General features: G+C 47.8%; 1 protein-coding gene across 1 annotated transcript; it reads left to right on the top strand.

The window, feature by feature from the left end:
* Nucleotides 1-7,962: 7,962 nt before the first annotated feature.
* On the top strand, nt 7,963-17,055 carry FAM219B (family with sequence similarity 219 member B). The gene is made up of 6 exons (XM_065412488.1): nt 7,963-8,037; nt 11,049-11,151; nt 13,040-13,130; nt 14,383-14,460; nt 15,118-15,166; nt 16,089-17,055. Exons 1-6 carry the CDS (start codon nt 7,963-7,965, stop codon nt 16,245-16,247), a joined length of 555 nt encoding a protein of 184 aa, XP_065268560.1. The 3' UTR covers nt 16,248-17,055.
* The last annotated feature ends 5,556 nt before the right edge of the window (nt 17,056-22,611 follow it).

Below are 22,611 nucleotides of genomic sequence, written 5' to 3'. Positions count from 1 at the left end.
CATAAGCCTTGTCCAATGAAGTCAGTGCTCAGTGTCTTTGGGAGAGTAGGGGTGGCTGCTTTCTGTGAATGGCAAATCTAACCCCCCCATTAAGGCTCTTAACTGTAAAAGGAACGGGACTCATAAAGGAAGACAATGAAAATTAATCCTCCCTTTGACATTCCTGGGGTCTCAAGTTTCTTACTAGTACCTCTTTCTATTCTCACTATTGACCTCCAACTCCACCTTTTTGGAATTATTAGTATGGGGGGCAGGGGAGGGGAAATAAGCTTAATACACACGTTTCCACTGCTAGAAGCAGTTCAGATGACATCATGATGAAAAATCATTTTTGATAATTTCAGGGGGCTCTCTAATGAAAGTTTGTTCACAATAAAACTTGCCACTATTGGCTGTAGCCTCATCTAGGAAGAGCCTAAAACTGTCATGCTGTCTGAAACATCATACTCATCCTGTCTGTCACTAGATGATATTGTCTCATTTCTTATGAGCATTAAATTCAGATGTCTTTTTTTAAAGCACCAAACCACATTTCTGTTCTGAGTCCTGAAGAATGAATAACCAGAGATGTGTGTGACCAGCTTTACTGCTAACAGCTTGAATGGTTATAAGCTAGCTTTACCTGGGCTTTGGCTACACTGGCGCTGTACAGCGCTGCAACTTGCTGCGCTCAGGGGTGTGAAAAAACATCCCCCAGAGCGCAGCGAGTACAGCGCTGTAAAGCGCCAGTGTAATCAGTGCCTGCAGCGCTGCACGCTCGCTCGCAGCGCTGCAAGCTATTCCCCTCGGAGAGGTGGAGTACATACAGCGCTGCGAGAGCTCTCTCGCAGCGCTGGCGCCGCGACTACACTCGCGCTTCACAGCGCTGCCGTGGCAGCGCTGTGAAGTCCCAAGTGTAGCCAAGCCCTAAGATTGAGTTCCTGGGTTGGCAGAGTTCATGTGGCTGGCCACTTGAGGTCCCATTGAAGGGCCAGTTCTATCTGAGTCAATCACATCAAAAGCATTTAAAGACAAACAATCCTTCAGAGTGGGAATACTACCTTAATGACAAGACGATCTTATTGGGTTAAGAAAAAGCTAGGACTACATCCATCCCCTGTCTTAGCTCTCTCAAATTGCTCTGTCCAAGCAAATGACCTCCACTGTCTTCTATGCCAGTAACCAATCATGCTTACTTATCTATACCTTTTACTATATCTATAAAGTCCTAAAGAGAGAAGTCACATTACGTATGCTCCTGCAACTGGCTGGGAGGAAAGCCAGAGATTTTTCTTTTCTCTGTAAAAAATAGTATGAACTGTAGAAGGCTTGTAATGGGACTAGCTTGAAGTAACATACCTGAAATACAAGTCACTGAGTTCAATCATTTCTGTTTTTGAGAGAATAATGAAAAGCTCTTTATTGTTGGGAAATGTGAACATACCAGTAACCAATCAGCCAGAGTACCCATCATGGAAATGATGATACTCTAGGAAATATTCCATCAGACTTCACCTGTGACCCTTTCAGCTCTGGCTCAGGGTGGTCTATTTTCCAGTGAGACATCAAATAGGAAGGTTTCAGTGCCACATTAAGTCATTGCAGAACTGGTGTGGTCGGATCCTACAAGTGCATGGAAAAGGTCACTGATCATGGATACCTCAGGGACAAGTTGGGGAGCTCATTTGGACCACCTGCAAATTCAAGGAAGTTGTTCCCTGGATGACATGGGGTTACACATGAACATCCTGGAGCTCAGAGACATCCGACTGTCCTGTATGATGTTCCTACTTGTCCTCTAGAACTGAGTAGTCCAAATCTTCACAGACAATATGACAGCTATACTCTGCCTGAACAAATGGGGGTGGGGGGTGCCCACTTCTCACCCTTCTGCCTGGAGATCATTACATTCTGGACTTGGACCCATCAGAATGGGGCAACCCTGATGACCTTTCGTCTCCTGAGGGTCAGCAACAGCTTAGCAGACTTCCTGAGTAGGCGATTTCTGACCAATCACAAATGAACCTTGCATAGCTTCATCACAGGACTGATATTCCATTGTTGCTGATTCCCTGTAATAGACTTCTGTGCACAAAGACAATGCCAAGTCTCACAACTTTTGCTCCAGAGGAGGTCTGGGTCCAGGGTTGCTACTAGATGCCTTCCTCCTGCAGTGGAGCAGAAGCCTGTTTATGCCTTTCCATTGATTCCCAGGGTACACTTCAAGATCAAGAGGGAAAGCCACAATCATTCTTATAGGTCCATACTGGCTGAGACAGTTTGGGCTGACAGATGTGCAATATATGTCCATTCAACCTCTAATGCAGCTCCCAGACCACCGAGACCTGATCTCACAGAACCATAGCCACATGCTGTATCCAGACCAAAGTTACAGCACCTCATGGCATGGCTGCAGGGTGGTTAAGTACTACGGACAGGAACTGCTCCCTACAGAGCCAGGAAATCCTGACACAGAGCAGAAAAACATCTACCAGGAGAATGTATTCATCTAAATAGAAGAGATTCTCGATATTGACAGCCCAATGTGGTTTGGACCCAGCCCAGGTCTTGATACTAAAGATCCTCAACTACTTACTACACTTAAAACAGGCCGGCCCTTCATTCAACACTATTCATGTCCAGCCCGCAGCTGTTTTAGCTTGCCATCTGCCTGTACAGTTGTTTGATCATCTCTTTCTCCATGGGAAGTTTTTCAGATGGCTATTACACACGCACCTGGGACCTTCTGAGGCTCACGGATCTTCTGTTCTAACTTCTCTCAGAATGTCCCTTACCCCACCTCACTCTACAATCTGTTCTGGTAGCTGTCACTTCAGCCAGGAGGTGAGTAAGCTGCAGGCTCTTATGGCTAAACCCCCATGTGACATTCCATAGGGACAAGATGCTGCAAAGATATTACCCAAAGTTCATTCCTAAATTGGTCTCAGATTTTCATATACAGCAGTCAACCTACTGTTTTCTTCCCAAATCCACACTCAGTCCTGGGTGAAAAGAAATTACACGCGCTATATGTAGTCAGGATTTTGCTTTATTATATTGTCAGGACCAAGCCGTTCAGGTGTATTTTAAGTAGTTAAGGAGGTAGCAGACAGAACAAGGTAGATTACTAAGCTTAATACACTAAAGAAACTGGTTACATGTGTGTTCTCACCCTAAATGTGGTTCTAATAATCATCTTCACAGGCCAGATGCCCTTCCAGTAGGGTGACCAGATTAGTAGTATAAAATATCGGGACAGGGGCGGAGCAAAAAAAAGGGGGGGCGGAGCAAAAAAAAAAAAGAGTTTTAAAGGGGCCTGGGGCGTTAGCAGGCCCCGCGCGCTGCCCTCCGCGCGGAGCCTCCCGGCCCGCCACGGGCATATGCGGGGTGCGGTGGGTCTGGGCGGGGGCAGCGCGGAGCGGGCAGGAGCCGGGTGGGCGGCAGGGGCCGAATCCCCGCTGCTGCCAGGGAGCCCCGCGCCTCTCCCTCCCGCTCGCGGCTGTGGCTCCTTCCCGGCGGGACGCGCCTCCTGCTGCCCCGGCCACATGCGGCGCGCGTCCCCCGCACCTAGTCTCCCTCCCGCCGGGAAGGAGCAGCTGGACGCACGCCGCATGTGCGTGGGGCAGGCCGGGGGACGCGTCCTGCCGGGAAGGAGCCACAGCCGCGAGCGGGAGGGAGAGGCGCGGGGCTCCCTGGCAGCAGCAGGGATTCGGCCCCCGCGCCGCCCACCTGGCCCCTGCCCGCTCCGCGCTGCCCCCGACCGGACCCACCGCGCTGCCCCGCGGGCTGCAGGGCTGGAGCAGCCTCCAGGCTGCGCTCCCAGCCCCGGGTGCAGCAGCCCGGGCAGAAGCCCGCTGGCGCGGCGGGGGGGTTCACAGCTGAGCCTCCCGTCTCCCTCCCTTGCCAGCCCCCCTTTGCCCGCCCAGTGTCCGCGGGCCGTAGCTGACTCACCAGCTCCAGGATCCAGGCACCGCCGCCACCCCCTCCCTCCAGGCTTGCGCCGCCATGCTGCAAGCCTGGGAGGGAGGAGGAATGCTGCGTGGTTGGGGAAGAGGCGGGGCCAGGGCAGGGATTTGGGGAGGGAGCCAATGGGGGAAGGACGGGGCGGAGCCGGGGCGAGGGGGGCGCGAGCGCCAGAGCGGAGGGCAAAATTTCTTTTTTGTCCAGTGTCCCGACCAAACATTGGTCGGAACGCGGGACAAAGAAGCAAATATCGGGACAGTCCCGATAAAATCGGGACGTCTGGTCACCCTAGCTTCCAGCCTGGGTCCAGGTCTTTTCCCCGTTCAATCTTCGTTGTTTCCAGCAGTCATCTTGGGTGGGGTAGTAGGGGAGAACTCAAGACCAGGATTACCTCACTCCCCTCCCTTAAATAGGATTTGCATTAGGCAGGAGTCCTTTGTTTCCTAGTTTGACCCCCCTTCCCTTACACTAGAAAGTTACAAGAAGTCCCAGGTAATGTTTTGGTATCAGATGACAAGATCACCTGACTCTGTAGGGCCCTTGTAGCCATTCTTCACAGGTTGACCCACAAATTCACAGGAAGACTAACCTCTTATACAGTCGACTGTCCTTGTTGATGGGCCATCTGCCCTGGCTGGCTTTTCCATTGTTGTACCAGAAGTGTTGGCAGTGGGCATCACCCAAAGTAGCATAGTTGAAATAGATACATAGTCAATATTCCTAACTTCAGATACAGAAATGATACAGGCATACAAATTGGTTAATCACATTCAGTAAATCATAACCTTTCCAATGATATCTCACATGAGCCATCTTGCATAAAGTATATCTGTTATGTCATTCATATCATAAGCATATTTTCATAAATAATATGGAATGACATGTCACAAATGTATCTCACTGTGCTTACCAGCTGGCTGATGCACCTCTCCTACAGAACATCAAGGGTTACTCCACCGGGTCATAAACGACATCCTCCACCTGCTCCAGAAAAGCACCAGTATGGGAGATCTGATCAGCGATGATGTAGAGTAACCTGCTGACCTACGCCAAGTGCTGTACCTTTAAATTAGTGGCTATGTCAGATGCCAAGTTTGGGAGACCAATACTACAATCAGTGTTAAACTGATGCAGCTGGAACTCCTCATTCCCACCACCCTGAGGGGATACTGCTTGTCAGTTACCTACACTAGGATCCACACTGACACAAGCTCTAAGAGAGAACAGTTACTTACCCCATGGTAACTAGTTCAAGATGGTCAGTGTGGATCCCATGACCTGCCCCCATCCTTGGAGTCCTTACCTGCCGTGGTCTTTGAATGGTGAGGGAACATGGGAAAGGTCATGACCACTTTACTCTTCAGCCACAAGGGGGCACAATGGACATGCACAGCCCTGACAAGCAAGGTTTATTAAAAAAATCTGATCTCGTGTGCATCCCATCCTACACTAGGATCTACACTGACTCAAAGAACTAGTTACTGTAGGGTAAGGAACCCTTTATTTTCTTTTCCACAGAAGGTTGCAAAAAAGCAAGTGGAAGGTGGGCTAAGAGAAAGAGACTAGCCTGTTATTTGGGAAGTGACCAAGCTGAAAATCAGAAAATATGTGCCCCAGACCCCTCAAGACCACAACTGTTCAGTGTTGAGTGTCTTTTAAAAGCTGAGACTATAACCATGGCACAAGCTCCCTGGCCTGTCTTGCAGTGAGATAAGGGATTAAGTATGTATAGGATCTATTTCAAACACTCTCCTGTCAGTCCAGCTAATGGGATCTAGAAGTTCTGTCTGTAACACACAGATTCTCAGAGAGATTAAATCCTTATGTGTGAGACACAGTTTTACAAGTGTGGCATTTATTAATGCTTTGTAAGTCAGAAATTGTGGAGCCTGGGAGGAATGGGATACACAGTAACAGGGCTAAGAATAAGATGTAATTTATGTTCTTGGAAAGCATTTGTTGCAGAGGATGTTAAAAAAATAAAAAGTAATAATATACAAACAGATCCTACCCTAGCCTGTCTCAGGATCGATCAGGCATACAATGGTTTGTATGTTGCTTCTATTGACTTCCCTTCAATTTAGCAACCCTCTTTCAAATCGCCTGATCCCCAGCCTTCCTCAAAGGATTAAGATTAAAATTGTCTGCACTGTGGATTGTCCATCTTGGTAGGTTAATTTAAAATGTATCATAGCTGGGACTGAGGTTATAGGAGCATGTAACTTCTGTTAGCATTCACTTCGGAAATTGCACCATGGGTAAATCTGCTTGCTGCTATGAAGCTTAACCATCCAAAGCCCCCTGGATAATCCGAACATTCAACACCACTTTTTGTGAAACAGAGCCATGGGCTAGTTAAATAAAGATCCACCCGTTTATCGGCCAGACACAAATGCATTTCAGTCTGTTTATGGCAGTTTTCATAGGAAAGAAAATATGAAAATGCTTATATTACCGTTTCCTTTCATTACTGCAGAAATCTAATGAACTACCAGCATGACATGAAGGATATGGGGAGACCCTCTATGGTCAAAATCAGCATTGTCAGCTAACAACTTCTCACAATCCTGTTTAACCAGAAGGTTTCCTAGAGAAGACAAATGAGGTCACATGGTCCCTTGACATCTTTATCCAGCCTGTTTAGTCTATCATGTCTCTTTCTTCAAATACAGCTCAAACTTTTTATGATACATTCATGGGTGGAAGCATCTGTTGCTTCCTTAAGTAGCTGCACCTTAATTGCCTTCTGTGTAAATATTTATGTAATATTGCTATCCAATAACAATCCTTTTGGGCATGATGGTTTGTTTTCTATGCTACCCTGAGCTTTCAGTAGGCTTTCGGCAGCTCTGCTCTTCTCTAGTCAACCAACCATCCTCTCTCCTTCCCCCACCTTTCTGGAAACTTGGGCAGCCAGCAGGAATCATAATATATTTCTATATTCCTTAAAGAAGCCCATTTCTGCAGGACAGCAGGCAACCTAGTTCAGCATTTGTACTATGCTAAGACCAGGGCAGAATGGATACAGTGCCTTCTACTCTATGTAAGTGTTGAGGGGTTCTGAGACAAGGCTAGAAATGAGCAAAAAAAGGAGGATGAATTGTATCTATTCCCAGGAGAGTGTGGTCCCAGTAGAGATGGATGGAGCAGTGTAATGGGGATCTGAAACCATAAAAGGACCCCTCCCCTCTTTTTTGGTGCTACTTTATCATGTATAGAGAAGAACCTTTTCTGCATGTTGTTTACATTAGAAATTCAAGTCCCAACCTGCCCTCACTGGCAGAAGGATAAGCAGTGAAGAGCAGCACAGGACAGGAAAAGATGAGAGACAAGGAGCCTGGCAGTTCACCGTCTGCTGGTCCCTCTCTGCGGTGCCTACACCACTTGAACCCTGACGCCCTGTTAATCCCCCCTACACAGCAAGGGGTCAGGCAGCTCCTCGTGCAGAATGACACCCCCCCCCCACACACACACACAGGTCCCGCCCTCAACAGTCCCTGGCTGCGTTAGGTGCTCCCCAAGCAGCAGCCAGGAACCAGCCTCTAGCGCCCCCGTGTGCGAACTGCCCCGCCCCTTCTCACCTCCCCCACGTGCAGCCCCGAGGCAGGGGTGGGGAGGAGCCAGCCACAGGCAGGGCCTGCAGCGCCACCTGCTGCCTCGTAGGAGGAACGCACATGTCTCAGCCCGGGAAAGGCATGGGGGACACCCCAGAGACAGCAGCACCAGGAAGATAGTCTGGTATTCTTTCCCCGCCCCCGGCTTTCCAGAAGGGGTGATGAGGACGTTGCCTCTCTATTTCCGGGTGAAAGACATTGGTCATCTGGGATTGGCTTGTTTGTCCCACAGCAGCCAATAGACATTGGTTTGAGGGGGCGGGGGCGGGACTCCGCCGTGCAAGCGAATGGGCCGCCTCGCTTTCGGTTCTGTGCGTCAAGGACGATCAGGTGAGACGGCGGCTGGTTAATTATTCATGACCCGCGAGTATGCAAATGACGGGGTGGGGCTCCGCCAGCGACCACCATGGCGACGGGGGATGGCGGCGGTGGTGGCGCGAGCCGGCCTCCCGGGACCCAGCCCGGATCCAGCGCCGGGACGGTGAGGAGCCGCGGCCCTGGTGGGGGCTGAGGGGAGTGTCCGCCCGGGGGGCTCCGCTGCCACCGCCCTTACCGACCCCACGGGGCGGCCCCTCCCCGGTGGCCCCGCTTTCCTGAGGCGCCGCGGCTGCGAGCAGAGCCGGGGCCGCGCACAGGCAGCCGCGCGGGTCACTCGTGGGCGTCACGGGTTCGCGTCTCCCCTTGGGAGCGGGGTCCGCTCGGCTCGGCCAGCGCGTCTGATCCCGCCGAGTCCCCGCGTGGGGGGTGTCTGCCCCCCGCTCCGGGGTATTCGGATCCTCCCGATCTAACGTGGCTGCTGCTTGGCTGGGGCGCTACTGGAGATACTGGCTCTTTGCAGGGCCTTATTTGTGCTACCACTAGTGCCATTAGCTCAGCGGGGCTCTGTGTCTGCGTAGGCCTAGAGAGATTAGACTTTTGTCCGTAAACGTCAAATTCACTTACAAATACTTCAATCAATAATAACGAAACTTACCCATAGGCAAAGTAGAGAAAACACTGCTCGAGAACAAGAGCTTGGTTTAAGAATATTTGTGTTGTATGTTTTTTGTTATAAAGCTTTAATTTTTTTATCTCATTCTCTACTGTCATTAAATAATAATTGTGTGACCTCCCCCAATAATTTCCAACAATGGTGAAAATTTAAACAGATGGAAAATTGGGGGAGGGGGAATGCTTTAAAATAACTATCAATATTATCCATCAAAATTTATTTTAAAAAATCAGTTTCTCCCAAGCCTGTTCACATGCATAAAGATATTCACATGTGTGTTTGCAGAGCTAGCATCAAAAACCACAGTTACATCAAGAATTAGTGTTATCTCCCTGCCAAAATTCATAGTTACTGTATGTATTTATTCATTAGTCCAGCGGTTCTCAACCTGGGAACTGTGAGCCCTTTCAAGGGGCTGTGGGGCCCCAGGCTGAAGCCCCGACTCCTGGCGCCCCTGCGGGTCTGAACCTGGAAGGCGTGGGGCTGAAGCCCCGATTACTGGCGTCCCCCGTGGGCTGAAGCCCCAATTACTGGCATCCTCTGCAGGATGAAGCTGGGAGGCGTAGAGCTAATGCCCCGATTCACAGCGCCCCCCGCAGGGCTGAAGCTGGGAGGTGCAGAGCTGAAGCCCCGATTCCTGGTGCCCCCTGAGGGGCTGAAGTTCTGATTTCTGGTGCCCCCCGCGGGGCTGAAGCTGGGAGCTGTAGGGCTGAAGCCCCGATTCCCAGCACCCCCCGGGGGGCTGAAGCTGGGAGGTGCTCCCTGTGGGACAAAAGCCCTGAGCCCATGGGCAGAGTTGGGGACATGGAGGGCATTTCCCCCCAAAAAAGAACTGCAGCGCAAGAGCATGGCAGTCCTGGAGGCAGCTCCCCACCATCTACTCTCCTTGCCCCCTGGTCAGGTCAGAGGTGGGAAGCCAAAGCCAGGCAGTGGGGGGCAGCTGCTGCTTTGGCTGATGCCATGGAGCAGGCAGTGGCAGCGTTCCCTCCTCTCCTGCTGGTGCCCTGCGTTGAAGCTGCTCCTCAGCTTCCAGCCCCCTTTGCTCCCACAGAGGCAACCAGTAAGAGTTCACTGGATGGGGAGACCTGACTCTGTGGCTGGCAGACCCTTCCGAGAACAGGGACTGCCAGGGAGTCCTCCCAGTATATAGCCCCTAAGACCCCTCTCTGTACACCCTGACCTACACACTCCCTGCACCCTGCCTGCACACAGCCCCTAGCCACCCCCCTCCCTGCACCCTGAGCTACCTTTCTGCCTGCACACAGCCCCTAGCCACCCGCCTCCCTGCACCCACAGCCACCCTCTGTGTTCACATAGCCCCAGCTACCCCCTCCCTGCACCTTGAGCTACCCTTTGTCTGCACACAGCCCCTAGCTACCCCTTCCTGCACCCTAAGCTGTTTTCAAACTTTTTGAGCTAAGCCCCCCACTTTTGAGTTGTAATTTTAGGGTTGTGTGCCCCCCCCCCAACCCAGACAGGCTGGGTGGCCTGCTGAGGTGAGTCAGGGGGTGGAGGTGGTGCTGCCTCCCTGGACCCTGCCATGTGGAGGTGGCTTGAACCCCGCTGGCCCCTGCTCACCCAAAATAGAAGTCAAACTATGCCTATGCCCAAGGCCCCTGCCCCGAGGCCCCTCTGCCCGCACTGGGCCCTGGAGTTTTTATAGCATGTAGAGGGGAGCCTCAAAGAGAAAAAGGTTGAGAACCCCTGCATTAGTCAGTTCATAAGAATGGCCCTACTGGGTCCTTTAATATGCTAGGATATGTATCATCTGGATTGGCTGATTTATAAGTGTCACATTTTCCAAGTGTTTCTCTTCTTGCTTTTTATTAAGTTATTTTTGCAAAGTTTTCTTTTTGTTGCGAACTCTTACGATTTTTGTCACAAATCTCACAATATTTGGCATTTTTCCTTAAGGCCCTGGTCTTGGAGTCGTATGATTACATGAGACTCTCACTTTTGCTTTTTAAATGATCTACAAGTTTAGCTTTCTTATCCGGGTGGGGATAAGCTTGAAAAGACTAAAAAACCCCAAACCCCAAATTGGCTTTAAAAATCATGAGATTTAAAAAATCTCATGATTTTTGAATGGTTGGGTTGGCTACAGTGCAATTGTGAAAACCCTTTTTCCATATTTTTTGTTGAAGACAGATTTACAAGGAAGCTTATTATCACAGCCATATGAGTTGTCTTTATTTAACATCTCCAGTCCCCTCTCAAAAATCTCATTTATTGATGGACCATCTTTCTCTCTGTTCCCACACTTCTGCCATCTTTCCAGTTTCACAGCAGGCACAGGGCCTGGAAGAGAGTAAGGTTTCCCCCTTTCAGCTCTCTTGAATTGCTGTGGCGAGAGGTTGCTGTTGTCATAGAGTATGTTATTACAGTGATGGGTTCCCTAGAAATACTGAAAGTAACTGCAGACACCTTGAACAGCATCTGTCTGTCCTTGTATCTTAGTGATGCTGGCTGACCTGCTCTGCTCTTGCTTGTTTTCTCTCCAGCAGGCCCAGATGGAGAACAAGAGGACAAACAGGGAGAGTGATGCAGTGGAAAAAAGGGGCCCATACATCATGACCAAAGCTTCGTCCATTCATGCCAAACTGCGTAAGTAATGGCCTGGGCTGCCACAGAGTCCCCATCTCCCTAGCAAGTTCCCATCTGAGGGTCAGGGGAGGGTAATGGAACATTTCACCTCCAGGTTAATGGTTCAACTCAGCCCAGGTCAGTAGTGACTGTAAATTATACCGTCTGTGTGAAATGAGTTGAACTGAAAATTAATCCAGGTTTAGTAAACATTTTGTGGTTTTCTATCACTGCAGTTGCTATGGTTATTGACAGTTTCAGCAGAGAGGCCAGGGACTGAATGGGTCATGGAGCCTGCCTCCCTTGGAGGTGGTTGTGCTAGGGACGGGTGACAGTCCATTGGTGGACTGCATGGCAGAAGCTAGCACTGCCTGTCCCATGCCTGTTTTGTGAATAAAGCCTTCTGTCTCCAGGCCTTTCAGTCTGGTTCTTTCCCAATCCCAATGCCAGCTCAAAATATTGCTTAAAAGAGAAGCACATGAGTAGCCCACTGCAGAGACTGATGGGTCCCTCGCATTGTAAACCTTGCACTGAGGGAGTCAAGTTATGCATTGCACTGCTTGGTAATAATTTTTTCCATCTAAGGAATGTTCTCCTTAAATCAGAAGTTAAAGCCTAGATCTTTCCCTTTAATTAGAATAACTGGTCAACTAGATCTGTTTAGTGCCAGAAGTTTTGGTCAAATTAAACCATTTGTACTAAAAAAACAAACAAACAAACAAAAACTTCTATCTTTTATCATGATCAACTTGGATTGCTCTAGGCAAGTAGTATTGCATAATTCTGTCGTGACTGCCTATAGAATATTGCCATTGGATTACTAAGGAAGGGGTCATAATTTGAATGGGACAGAATAGCTCAAGACTTCCACATAAACTAAAATCAAAGCTGACTGCCCTTAATATAGGGGAAGCATTTTGAAACTCTTACGGTGATTGCCTAGGCCCCATGACTGATAGTTTCATCCACCATTTGTCCGTAAGGCTTTCAAATCTGGGGGCTTTGGACCCAATTGCTATCTAAAAATTCAGAAACATCTGTGGCCAAAAGTGCCTTTCGTGTTCATCTGGCTAAGTGACTGCCACCATTTCTCTGATGTGGATCTTGCTACGGTTGTCCTTTGTATCTTCCAAGCTAGGTAACTGCCATGTGCACTGAGGAGTTCTAGATGGTGGAGAATGTAAATGTCTGATTGCTCGGCAGCTTGAGTTGCAGGGAGCTCATTGCGCTAATTCTCCAGACTCTTCTCCTTGCTTGCTTTTTTGGCTGCAATTCAAGGTATTGTCTTTGATTGCCAAAACCTTACACAGGTTGGGTCCTGGCTAGCTGAGCCTGTCTACTGCCCAGTCAGCTGAGGTGCTTTTGCTGACATCCCTAGATTTGAACATGTGGGGACTGGAGATGGGGAATGCTTGGTGGAGGGCTCTTGACTCTGGAACTTGCTTCACCACCACTCACCCACCCCGGTCTGATGTTTTCTCAGGCTTTATATTAAGCCCTGAAGGCAAATCTGTTTCCCCAGGCTTTTGTAGAGGTGGGGGGTATTTTTGAGGGCAACATGTAGATTAATGGCAGTTGATACGTCTAATGTTGGCATTAGTCAGCAAGTCATGTGTTTAATATTGTTCGGCACCAAAGCATATGTGACTGGCAGGGGAAAGGGGGCTTTTAAATTAAACAAATGGAAGACACCGCAGTGTGCGTCTGACCACATGGATAACAAAATCAACTGCCTCTTTCAATCAAAGTGATAAGAACTGACATGTTGGAATTGTTTCTGTACCATATACTGCATGTGAAAGGCATTGTAAAGCAGCTGCGCTCTTGTTAGCGATGACTTATGACAACTTGCCCCAGGAGTACAGGTCAGTTGGGTTCAGGGTTGTAAGTATCCTTGTCTGGGTTTCAGAGAAGCATCGAGAAATGGCAAAGGCAGTGCTGCGGAGGAAAGGTATCCTGGGGGCAACCGTTCAACAGCAACCAAAGTCAGCAGCAAAGAGGTTTGAGCCCATTTCTTTTCACTGTTGACAAGCTGTATTTTAAAATTCATATTTGAGAGACTGGATAGCTCAGAGGATTAGGAGCAGGATATGGGGCCTTTGACCTCTAGGTCACTCGTTCTAATTCAGCTCAGGTGTGTAATGACTGATAGGTCAGCATTATATGTGAAATGAGTTTAGTGTCTCCGGTCAGTTCCCAGTGTGTGTTCACATCACAAACCAGTGATCACCATTCACATTAATTGTGTGCTGCCCCATCCCTTCCTCTCCCCACCCCCTTGTTGACAGCCTCAGCTAAGAGGCAAATGACTGCCTGAACTGCCTTAATGTTCCTAGAGGTGGTCCCTCCTGGTCAGGCATGAGGCTCATTGGCAAGGGGCAGCATAAGGAAGCTTGTGATGCTGCTGCCTATGGTGTAACTGTTCTGTGGCTAAACAGAGGACTCTCTAGAACAACTCAACTGGTGGGTTGCAACCCCCATAGGATCACAACAACCAATCAGAGGGGTCACAAAGTATTGAAAACTTGATTACAATCTTAAGCAAAGAAAATGTCACTTCCCCCACTCCCTGCACACCCTTATCCTTCCTGTTAGCCTCTTAAAACACAACACACAAATTATATAGGCTTATAATTGTTAGCATTGACACATGTATTGTAAAAGGAAGAGTAAAAAAGCAGGCCATGAAAATTGTTGACTTTGAATGAGGAGTTGCCAACAGTTGGGAAATGCTGCCCTAGAGCTGTCAATCCAGCACATTCACAAACATTAAATCCTTTCAACAAGATACGTATTTCTCCTCTCAGTCCGGGGGATAGACTGGCTTTGAGGAATTAAGCAGCTAAATTTATTGCAGCACCTGGAGTTGGAGGTGGAGTTAATTTCCAGCTGCTATGGCCCATAGTGGCTGAGAGAGTCGAGATTAGCAATACTTAGGCCAGGGTTAGTCAATTACTTTTTGTCAAGGTCCAAATTTCTTGGTCAAGGTCCAGACTCCAGAGAAAATAATAAATAATAATAATGATAATAAGTAAATAAAAAGATTTCGGGGTCTGCTCAAAAGCATTGGGTGGTCCAGATTTGATCCACCTATTGACTACCCCTGACCTAGGCAGTAAAGTGAGAGGACATCTCTAGTGTCCACTGCCGTACCTCCTATGCTGTGTTCTTAGCCTGGCAGATGGTCAGATCTGTGATCACACTTCCCCATCTAGATGTCTATTGCAGGCTCATTTGTGCACCTCTCTCCAGGTCAGTGAAGTTTAACAAGGGCTATGCTGCTCTCAGCCAGACAGCGGATGAGAACCTGGTGTCCCTTGATTCAGACAGGTGAGAGCTTTGTGTGTGTCAGTGGCTTGGTGCTTTGAGGTAGGTGTACTCGGGTACTGAGTGATGCCTGCTTGGTGGATCTGAGCCCCTGCATAGCAACACTTTGTTCAAGACACAAGTTACTAACTGACTAAGCTATGCCAGCCTCTATTTATATGGAGATTCCTTTTTGAAGGGAGAGAAGTCCACTTACATTAAGGGAGCTGACCTGGGGCTGTAAAGTAAAGGGAAGTGGCTGACTTGCCACCTTTGTGACCAATCAGCTTGCCTCCAGCAGTACAACCCTGAGGGAGTTGGACATGTTAACAACCCGAGTTGCAAATTCTATTCCCATCTTTGTGAGACTGATGCATTGCTGACCTGTAATCTAGGCTCATGTGGGCACCTGTTGGAGAGGGTGATGCAGGACCCTCTTTACATTTGCACTGCTAATGAGTGTTTCAGCAGGACTGTGCTGATACTGAGGTCCCTGCTGAAACACTCATTAGCAGTGCAAATGTAAAGAGCCATTCTCCACTCCTTCACTTCAAAGATCCCCTTATCTGCTTGCTGGGAGGGGGAGGAGGTCGTATACACCCCACTGACTGAGAGCTGATGCAGCAGTTGATGCGCTTCACACATTCTCTTGCTTACCTGACTGTTGCATTCTTCTCTTAGTGATGGGGAGCTGGAATCAAGATGTTCCTCCGGTTACTCCTCTGCAGAGGCAAGTCCAGAGTGTTTTGTTTTATTATTTCTCACCCCCCCCCGTATGATTCACATGGATCCATTCTCATTCTGCCCCACCCCTAACGAGCCCCTTTGTCCAGTTGCCATGTACTTGATGGCAAAGAGTTCAGTATGTGGAATGTAATTTACTTTACTCCTCTAAAGCTGTTTGTGGACTTTGCTGAGCTTGGACAGTTAACTAGACTGGTCAGTTTCAAATTTCCGATTCTCCTGCCATAGCATAATGCTGTTCTGGTGCCAAAAACTGCAAGGGGATACTTAATTCTCCTCCCCCAACCCCAAAACAAATCAACCACAGTTTTATTTGATACTGCTAAAAATTCCTATCCATTTCCTATTCAGGTATGTAAACCCTGTCTCTTTCCAGACCCTGAAGCAGTTTGTCCCAAGCTTAGCTTTGTAAAGGACTTTGAGCAGCAACCCGAACACTGATCTGTGTAGTGTTCATCAGTGTCTACAGTCCAAGAGTTAAAGCTCTTTCCTCCATTGTGCACTTTCTCTGCTCAGCTGGTGTTGCTTCCTCTGTGAGAAGCTGCTGGCTGGGAGCTGGGGATCAGGAGCAATGCAGGAAACTTGGGACTCTTTGAGTTTAAATCAGTATTTTTTTGCTAAGACTTGATCTTAGTTTTAAAAGTTCCTTTCAGTTTAAATCAACCCTCTCCTCCTCTCACCCCTCTAACCAGCCCACCTTGATTGCTTGGCTCCTGAGGGGGTGTGCGTGTAATAAGAATGCAAGTGAAATTAACTTGCAAACTACAACCCCAACCACGAGAGGGTATGATAGACATCAGATAGTACAGGGAACATCTTTTCGTTGGAGCTGGAGCAGTGGAGGGCTTCAGTGTTCCCAACTGACTGACATGCTTCAGGAGTTCTTATCTCTTCTGTCGCCCACTCAGCAGGTGAACCAGGATCTGAGCCGTCAGCTTCTGCAGGACGGGTACCACCTAGATGAGATCCCGGACGATGAGGACCTAGATCTCATTCCCCCAAAACCTGTTGCCTCGTCACCTTGTCCCTGTTGCTTCGGGGAGTCTCTCTCCTGCACAATCCAGTAGGCACTGCTCAACCGGGGCTGCAACTACAAGTCAAGGGCCAGCACTTTCTACCTTGTTTCTTAGGACATTAGCATGCCTGATAAAGCAACTACATTCAGCACTGAACATTGGCAGAAACTGAAATGGGCTCAGTGACTGAAGAACTGGACGCTGCCACTGCTGCAATTATTGGCACCTGCTCAAGTTGAGCAGCAACAGTTGATTATCCCAAAGCTACTTTTTGTTACATACAGTGATATAATATATAGATATTATGTGTACCTATTCAGGTTGCCTGGATGCAACTGGTCACCTCATGCAGTGTTGGAGTGTGGAAAGATGCTTTATGCTGGCTGGGGGAAGAGGGAGAAGAGAGAACATGTGGGTACTCTCACTCTTAAAGGAGAACTCCAAAGCTGTTTGTAAAGGGGAACAGCAAAGGTCTCAAGTCAGTAACCTAACAAGCTGGAGAAATGCAAATGAAGGCACTTGAATGTCTGCAAACAGTCATTCCTTTTCCTCATCTGCCAGGGCTGGGGTTCGGGATCTGGTGCTGCCTTGGGTGGTTGCCATGTCCTTATAGACTCTGAACTCAGGATCTAGCAGGTAAGCGGAGAAGGAAGGAACTTTTATTTCCCCCATGTTGAAACAAGCTACTTGAAAGGCTCTTGAATACTCTGATCCAGTTTGCTCACACGTTTTGTTAATCCGGTGGGATTTCAGATGATTTGCTTTCATTCTTTGGGGTTCATCTCATTAACTGGTTGTTTTTATTATATAACTAAAGCATTGACTGTCCTTTTATTTAAAAAAAAAAAAAACAACCACCACAACAACAAAAAACCTTTGTCCAGGGGCTTTCAAGGTGATTAGAGCTGCTGTGAGATCCTGGATGGTAACATTACTGCCACAGCACTACAGTTTCTGAGTGTATCTCGTAAGCAACTTCAGGCCCTGGTCTTTAATCCCCACTTCTGTAGAGGTGACCTAACAAACTGTCTGCATTTATTTATTTATTTTCTTTGGTGTATTCACTAGTCCTGGCTTGAAGTCGGCGGGGCCCCCTCTGGGACAGAGAGGTTGAGGTAGGCCAGCTGAGATGGAATTCCTCTGGGAAACAGCAGAGGTTAGTGGAGGAGGAGGGCTGCCTAATAAGTGTCTAGTTAGATTAATGGATGTAATGGCATCTATAATTGCTCTGGGTTTGCTTTGAACTAAATCTATACATAGTGATCAAAACCAAAGCTTGCTGCTCATTTTGAGTACCAAGGCAGGCACCGTGAAGTGACTGGGTCATGGCAGGTGTGGGCAGGATCTTGAGCTGCTTTATTTGAGAGGCTGTCTGCTAAAGATTGCCATGTTGCCTACTGAGAGCACTCTACATTCCATGCATCTGATGTGATTAATCAGGTGACTGGTTTCTAGTTGTCTGACTGGACCAGTGGCACACCGTATTATATAGAAACACCGCTAACATCTCTTGTAGGATGTGTCAATTTCTGTTTATTAGTGGGTTTTAGGGGCTTCTGACTAGGTCATAGTAGTTTTACTCTGGGTTTACTCTGCCATGGAAGGTCTGAATTTAGGAGTGAGACGTTTTAGTGTGAATTTGGCTGATAACCTTTTAGTTACAAAAATACAAAATCAGGACAGTCTTGTGCTGTTCTTACTCATCCTGTCAACTATGAATCTCCGCATCGCGGCATACAGTCAGGATTGCTTCCCTTCATGCTTTTTTTTTTTTTTTTTTTTTTTTTTTTTGTGAGCCAATCCCAAATATGGTGGGCTGTTGAAACAGTCCTGAAATATATCCATTGTGCTGATATGATCTCCTAGAGCATTATGATACAATGAACTGACTTCCTCTAAAAGGACAAAATTCATAAAGATGGATTTGGTCTTTATCCTAAAAATTAACGAAATTTAATTCTTTTAAAAAACCAACCTGCATCAAAGTAGCTTGAGGATTCTGAGCCTCCTCCCACGATGCTCAGCATTAGTTAGTTTCAATTCCATTATTAATTCTTTGCCCTCCAGAACAGGAATAGCAACCAAAACTGTGATTTCCCTGCCATTGGCTTACTGTGCACACGAACAGTAATTCTTTGTAGTGGATTGTTTTATGTAGAGATTATGATGCTATGGAAGCACTTGAAGGGCTGTTTGGTTTATATTTAAATGTTATTTATTTTTTTCTGCTAGTCAGATGTTCATTGACTGGCAGTGAGGCTTTGAGCTCTGGAGTGTAGTCTCTGTACCACCGCTGTCCTAGCCCTGTCCTTTATACTGTGTCTTCATTAGTATTCAGCTGTGTGCAGTGATTGAGCAGTCATGGCCAGAGGAGGGAGCAATTTCCACGTTACTGTTGCCTTTTGGTCATTATGTAGATCTTGGGGACTGAGCATAGTCTGACACTAATGCTGCAGCCTAGAGGGGATGCTGGCTTGGGTGCCAGAATGACTCCTGGATGTAATAGAGGCCTCAAGGACAGGATGTCTTGATGCTAAAATCTTGGATGGCACATGTCACCAACTGTTGTTGAGGCTCCTGTCTCTGCTGGCTGAAGCGGATTAAATTTATATATGAAGTGTCTTGAGTTCCCTCCCCTTGTGACCTTTTCTCAGCTGGATGGTCCCAGACCAGTGCACTTGAGCCCATTCTGTTTACATCTTCTCTTTGAGGAGAGGGTTGTTCTGTAAGTACCTGTACGGGCTGGGCCTAGAAGTTGGCTGACTCTGGCTGCTTTCAGTGGCACTTTCCTGATCCCAGCAGTTGAATAAATGAGCTTGGATTTCATGGCACCTCTAAAGCTGTGGGCCACACCAAGTGTGCTGCCTTACTTAGGGCTATATGTTGCAACCAAGTCCATGTTTGATTGACAGCAGTGAAGAGGTTATGGAGGGTTTACTTCCCCATCAGCACAGGTGCACTCACATTAGTAGTGGCCTGAAAGGTTTGGCTGTTTGGTTCTGTGCTTAACTTCCTACTTGCCTTTCACTTGTTAAAACAGGGAGTTGGAATATGATGCTGTGCCCTTTCCTGCTAAATCTCAGGGCCTGAATTACAGATCCTTTTGATGTGGAAAATACTCTCCCAGTCAATTCCAGGGAGCTGTTTTAGCTCAAAGTTAATCTCTGTTCTAGTCTAACGTTCTTTAATGGTGCTTGTTCAACTACCAAGACAATACAAGAGAGTTGTGGCTATGAAGTAGTCTTTAGTCCAGAACCTCTAGGTTAAGTAGTGAGCAGATCATTATGTGTTTGGGGCAAGGACAGAAGACAAGGGGGGCTCTATCTGACATGAAGTTAAAAAGCTGCCTTAAATCAGTCTCGCTGTGATATGCAGAGGACAACCAGCTTCTAAAGAAATCTAATGTTTTAAGTATTGCTACAGAGAACTATGACAAAGTTTTATATATTCCTGGTCAAGGGAAGTGTTTGTTTATAATAAACTTGATCTTGTGTTACACAAGCAGTGTGTTTTACTGTAGGGGGGAGCAATCGCATTCAGTTCTTGGTGCAACTGAAAGAGTTCCTGATTGACTTTTAATAGATAACTGGGCAGAATTCAGCCAGGCTTCGGTCTCTTGGAAGCTATTTATGACTGGCATGAAGTACTACAAGCAAGGAGTGGGTGGGGGACTGCTCAGAGCTTTGATCCTGGGTGAGAGAATACCCTCCTCCTCCCAGGGGTCACAGGCCCATTCTGGGTATCTTCTTAATACCCATTTTGAAATAAAGTGCAGACAGTGCCCAGAGCTTGTCTTCTGCAGTGACTCTTTATTTATTCCTCTTTGTTACAACATTCCAGTCCATGAATATACCCTAGCTGTTGACATACCATGCTGCAAGGTTCTTTGTCACTGCTGCCCCACCCATGCCACCCTGCTAAATGGATTTATAGCTCTTGGTAGAGCAGCACATGGTGCACAAGTCAAACCAGCACAGCCAGGTGTGTTGGAAGAAAAGTCTCACTCATCACTAGTTCATAAATACAGGTTATATGCCTAAGGCTAGCTACTCCTTGGGTTCAGTGCTTGCTGCAGCTTTCCTTCCCCACCCCTGCAGAGCCTATTGAACCCTTGGGGCTCCAGAATGAATCCAGTTAATTAAGAGCTCAGCTTCATTGTACAACAAACACTGTGTTCCCCTCTCAACAGAGGAATTGCCTAAAATATTACATCAAAATAGAAGTTTTTCTTTAAAGCCAAACAAAGGGGGGGATTATTCCACTGGAGCAGAGTTTGATGCTGTGTAATTCTGACTGGGTCCTGAGGAAGTACTTATCAGATTAATCTAGGTTCAGTGATAGATCCCCTTATCTCCCCCCCCCCCCAAACAAGGAACTGAAGAGGGACAGAGCCCCCATGGTTAAAAGATTGAAATGAGCAACAGGCAGGTGAAAGAACAAGGATTAACTCCACCAGTACAAGTTTATCACCCCACGAGCCTGGCTGCTGCAGCCTGTGTGTTCCCAGCAGATCATTCTGGGGTTGGAAAACTAAAGTGAATTCTTTAATACTGATGTCACTGTGCCGCTGCCTGACCTAGTCACCACCCTGGGGGCAAAGACAGTTCAAGGGCTACACATTAGGACTGCCATTAAGATGTGAACAAATCAAGCCTAAGTTAGCATTAGCACCAAGAGTGGGTGCACATCTCTTCTCTTGTGGAATGATGCAACCAGGTTGCTTCCCACCAAAAATGCCAGCAACTGCCACCTGCAAGCTTATGCCAGCAACTGCCACCTGCAAGCTTAAGCCAGCCATGCCATAGCAAACAACTGCCTCTGTAGGGATGACCTCTCCTGTTAGACTATGAGACACAGTCAATATCTATAGCTGTAGGCACACTGAAATAGCACCAGGCTTAGGTAGTGTCAGTCTTGCTAGGACAGAGTAAGGGGCTGTAGAAAGCCTGGCCCTGTATAACGGATAGCACTAACCTGTGAACAAGGGAGTCATGGCTAACCAACAGAATGAAATCTAACAAGAGCAACCGGTTGGGTCCAGCAAATTGAACTAACCACCCTTCTAGCTTCCCCCTTCAGCAATCTAAACACCATTCCAGTGCAGTGGAGCTAGGGGGGATTAGTCTGGCTGAGAAGAGGGGGACAGTGAAGACTGTTTCCCTGTGACCCAATGAAGGGCAAGGATAATACTTTACTCATATAGCACATTTCAGCCAAGGAGCTCCAAGCACTTCAAACATTCATCCATGCAGCCTCAACTCCCCTGTGAGGTAGATCAGTTATTCTCAGTGTGCAGGGCAGGGACTGGAGGTACAGAAGTTAAGTGACTTGCTGACAATCCTACAGGGAGGCAGAAGCAGGAATAAAACTCAGGAGCTCCGATGCTGACCACTGCTCTAATTCCTAGCCACCACAGCCTCTGCATCCACCTAGTCTCTGAGATGCCTGCTTCAGAGCAGGATAGGCCCTTTCTCATCTTAAAAGTGCAGTTCACCCCCTCTGCTGTCTTGCTTTAAGGAATTTGCCTTGCTGTGGCAGAATTTGGAGGGGAGGAGTCTCACAGCCCCCTCTCCTTTTGTTGTTCTGAAGATAGGAAGTTTAAGCCCAAGGCAATTCTGTTGTCAGTGGTGGAGGAAGGCACGAATGGAGAGTCTGGCTGATCCAGTACAGCTCAGGATTGCACCCCCCCCCCCTTTTCCCTTTAATTGCCAAAAACACATTTGGTCACTTCAGGCTCTCTATCAGCCTTACTCCACCCCTGACTCTCCACCTCCACTTGCTGTTCATGACAATGAGTCAATGCTAGCATGTGGCAGGCACAGAGGAAACTTTGACAAGCCACAGATTCAATCCCAATTGTCAGCCTAGCTGCTGCAGGAACTGCTTTGGACAGATTGGGGTGAGAGCCACATGAGTTCTCCATTATACCCAGCACCTATTTCAAATACAATGTGTCCGTAAGGGACAGCAAGATGATCAAGGCCACTTGAGATGGAACCTTTCAACCGAGTTCATTTGAGCATCTCTCCCCTGCACAGCACAGGGATCTGCTTATGGCTGGGGAATATCCTACTCCCAGCTAATAGAGTAAGGGTTCCACTGCGAACAGTGGATCACGGGGCTTGAAACTGCATCACTAGGGATGGAAATTGACGAGCTAGGAGAAAAAGCACTGAGAGTTTCCTGCAACAACTGAACAATCTTATTCTATAGCTTCCCCCCGGACAGGTTGGCACAGCATCCCTTGAGCAGGAACTCACCAGCGTTCCCTTGCAGTACTGTACTTTCCAGTTGTGGTAGCTCCGAAAGGGACTCCTATCTTAATAGTATACATGCATCTTACCACCATACAAATCCCAACCACGTCCCCCCGCCCCCCCTTCCAGCTACAACTCCATGGCCCACTTGAGACCCA

Source organism: Emys orbicularis, chromosome 10 (assembly GCF_028017835.1).
Source record: "Emys orbicularis isolate rEmyOrb1 chromosome 10, rEmyOrb1.hap1, whole genome shotgun sequence".
Lineage (NCBI taxonomy): Eukaryota > Metazoa > Chordata > Testudines > Emydidae > Emys > Emys orbicularis.
This window is presented reverse-complemented; position numbering and strand designations above follow the sequence as displayed.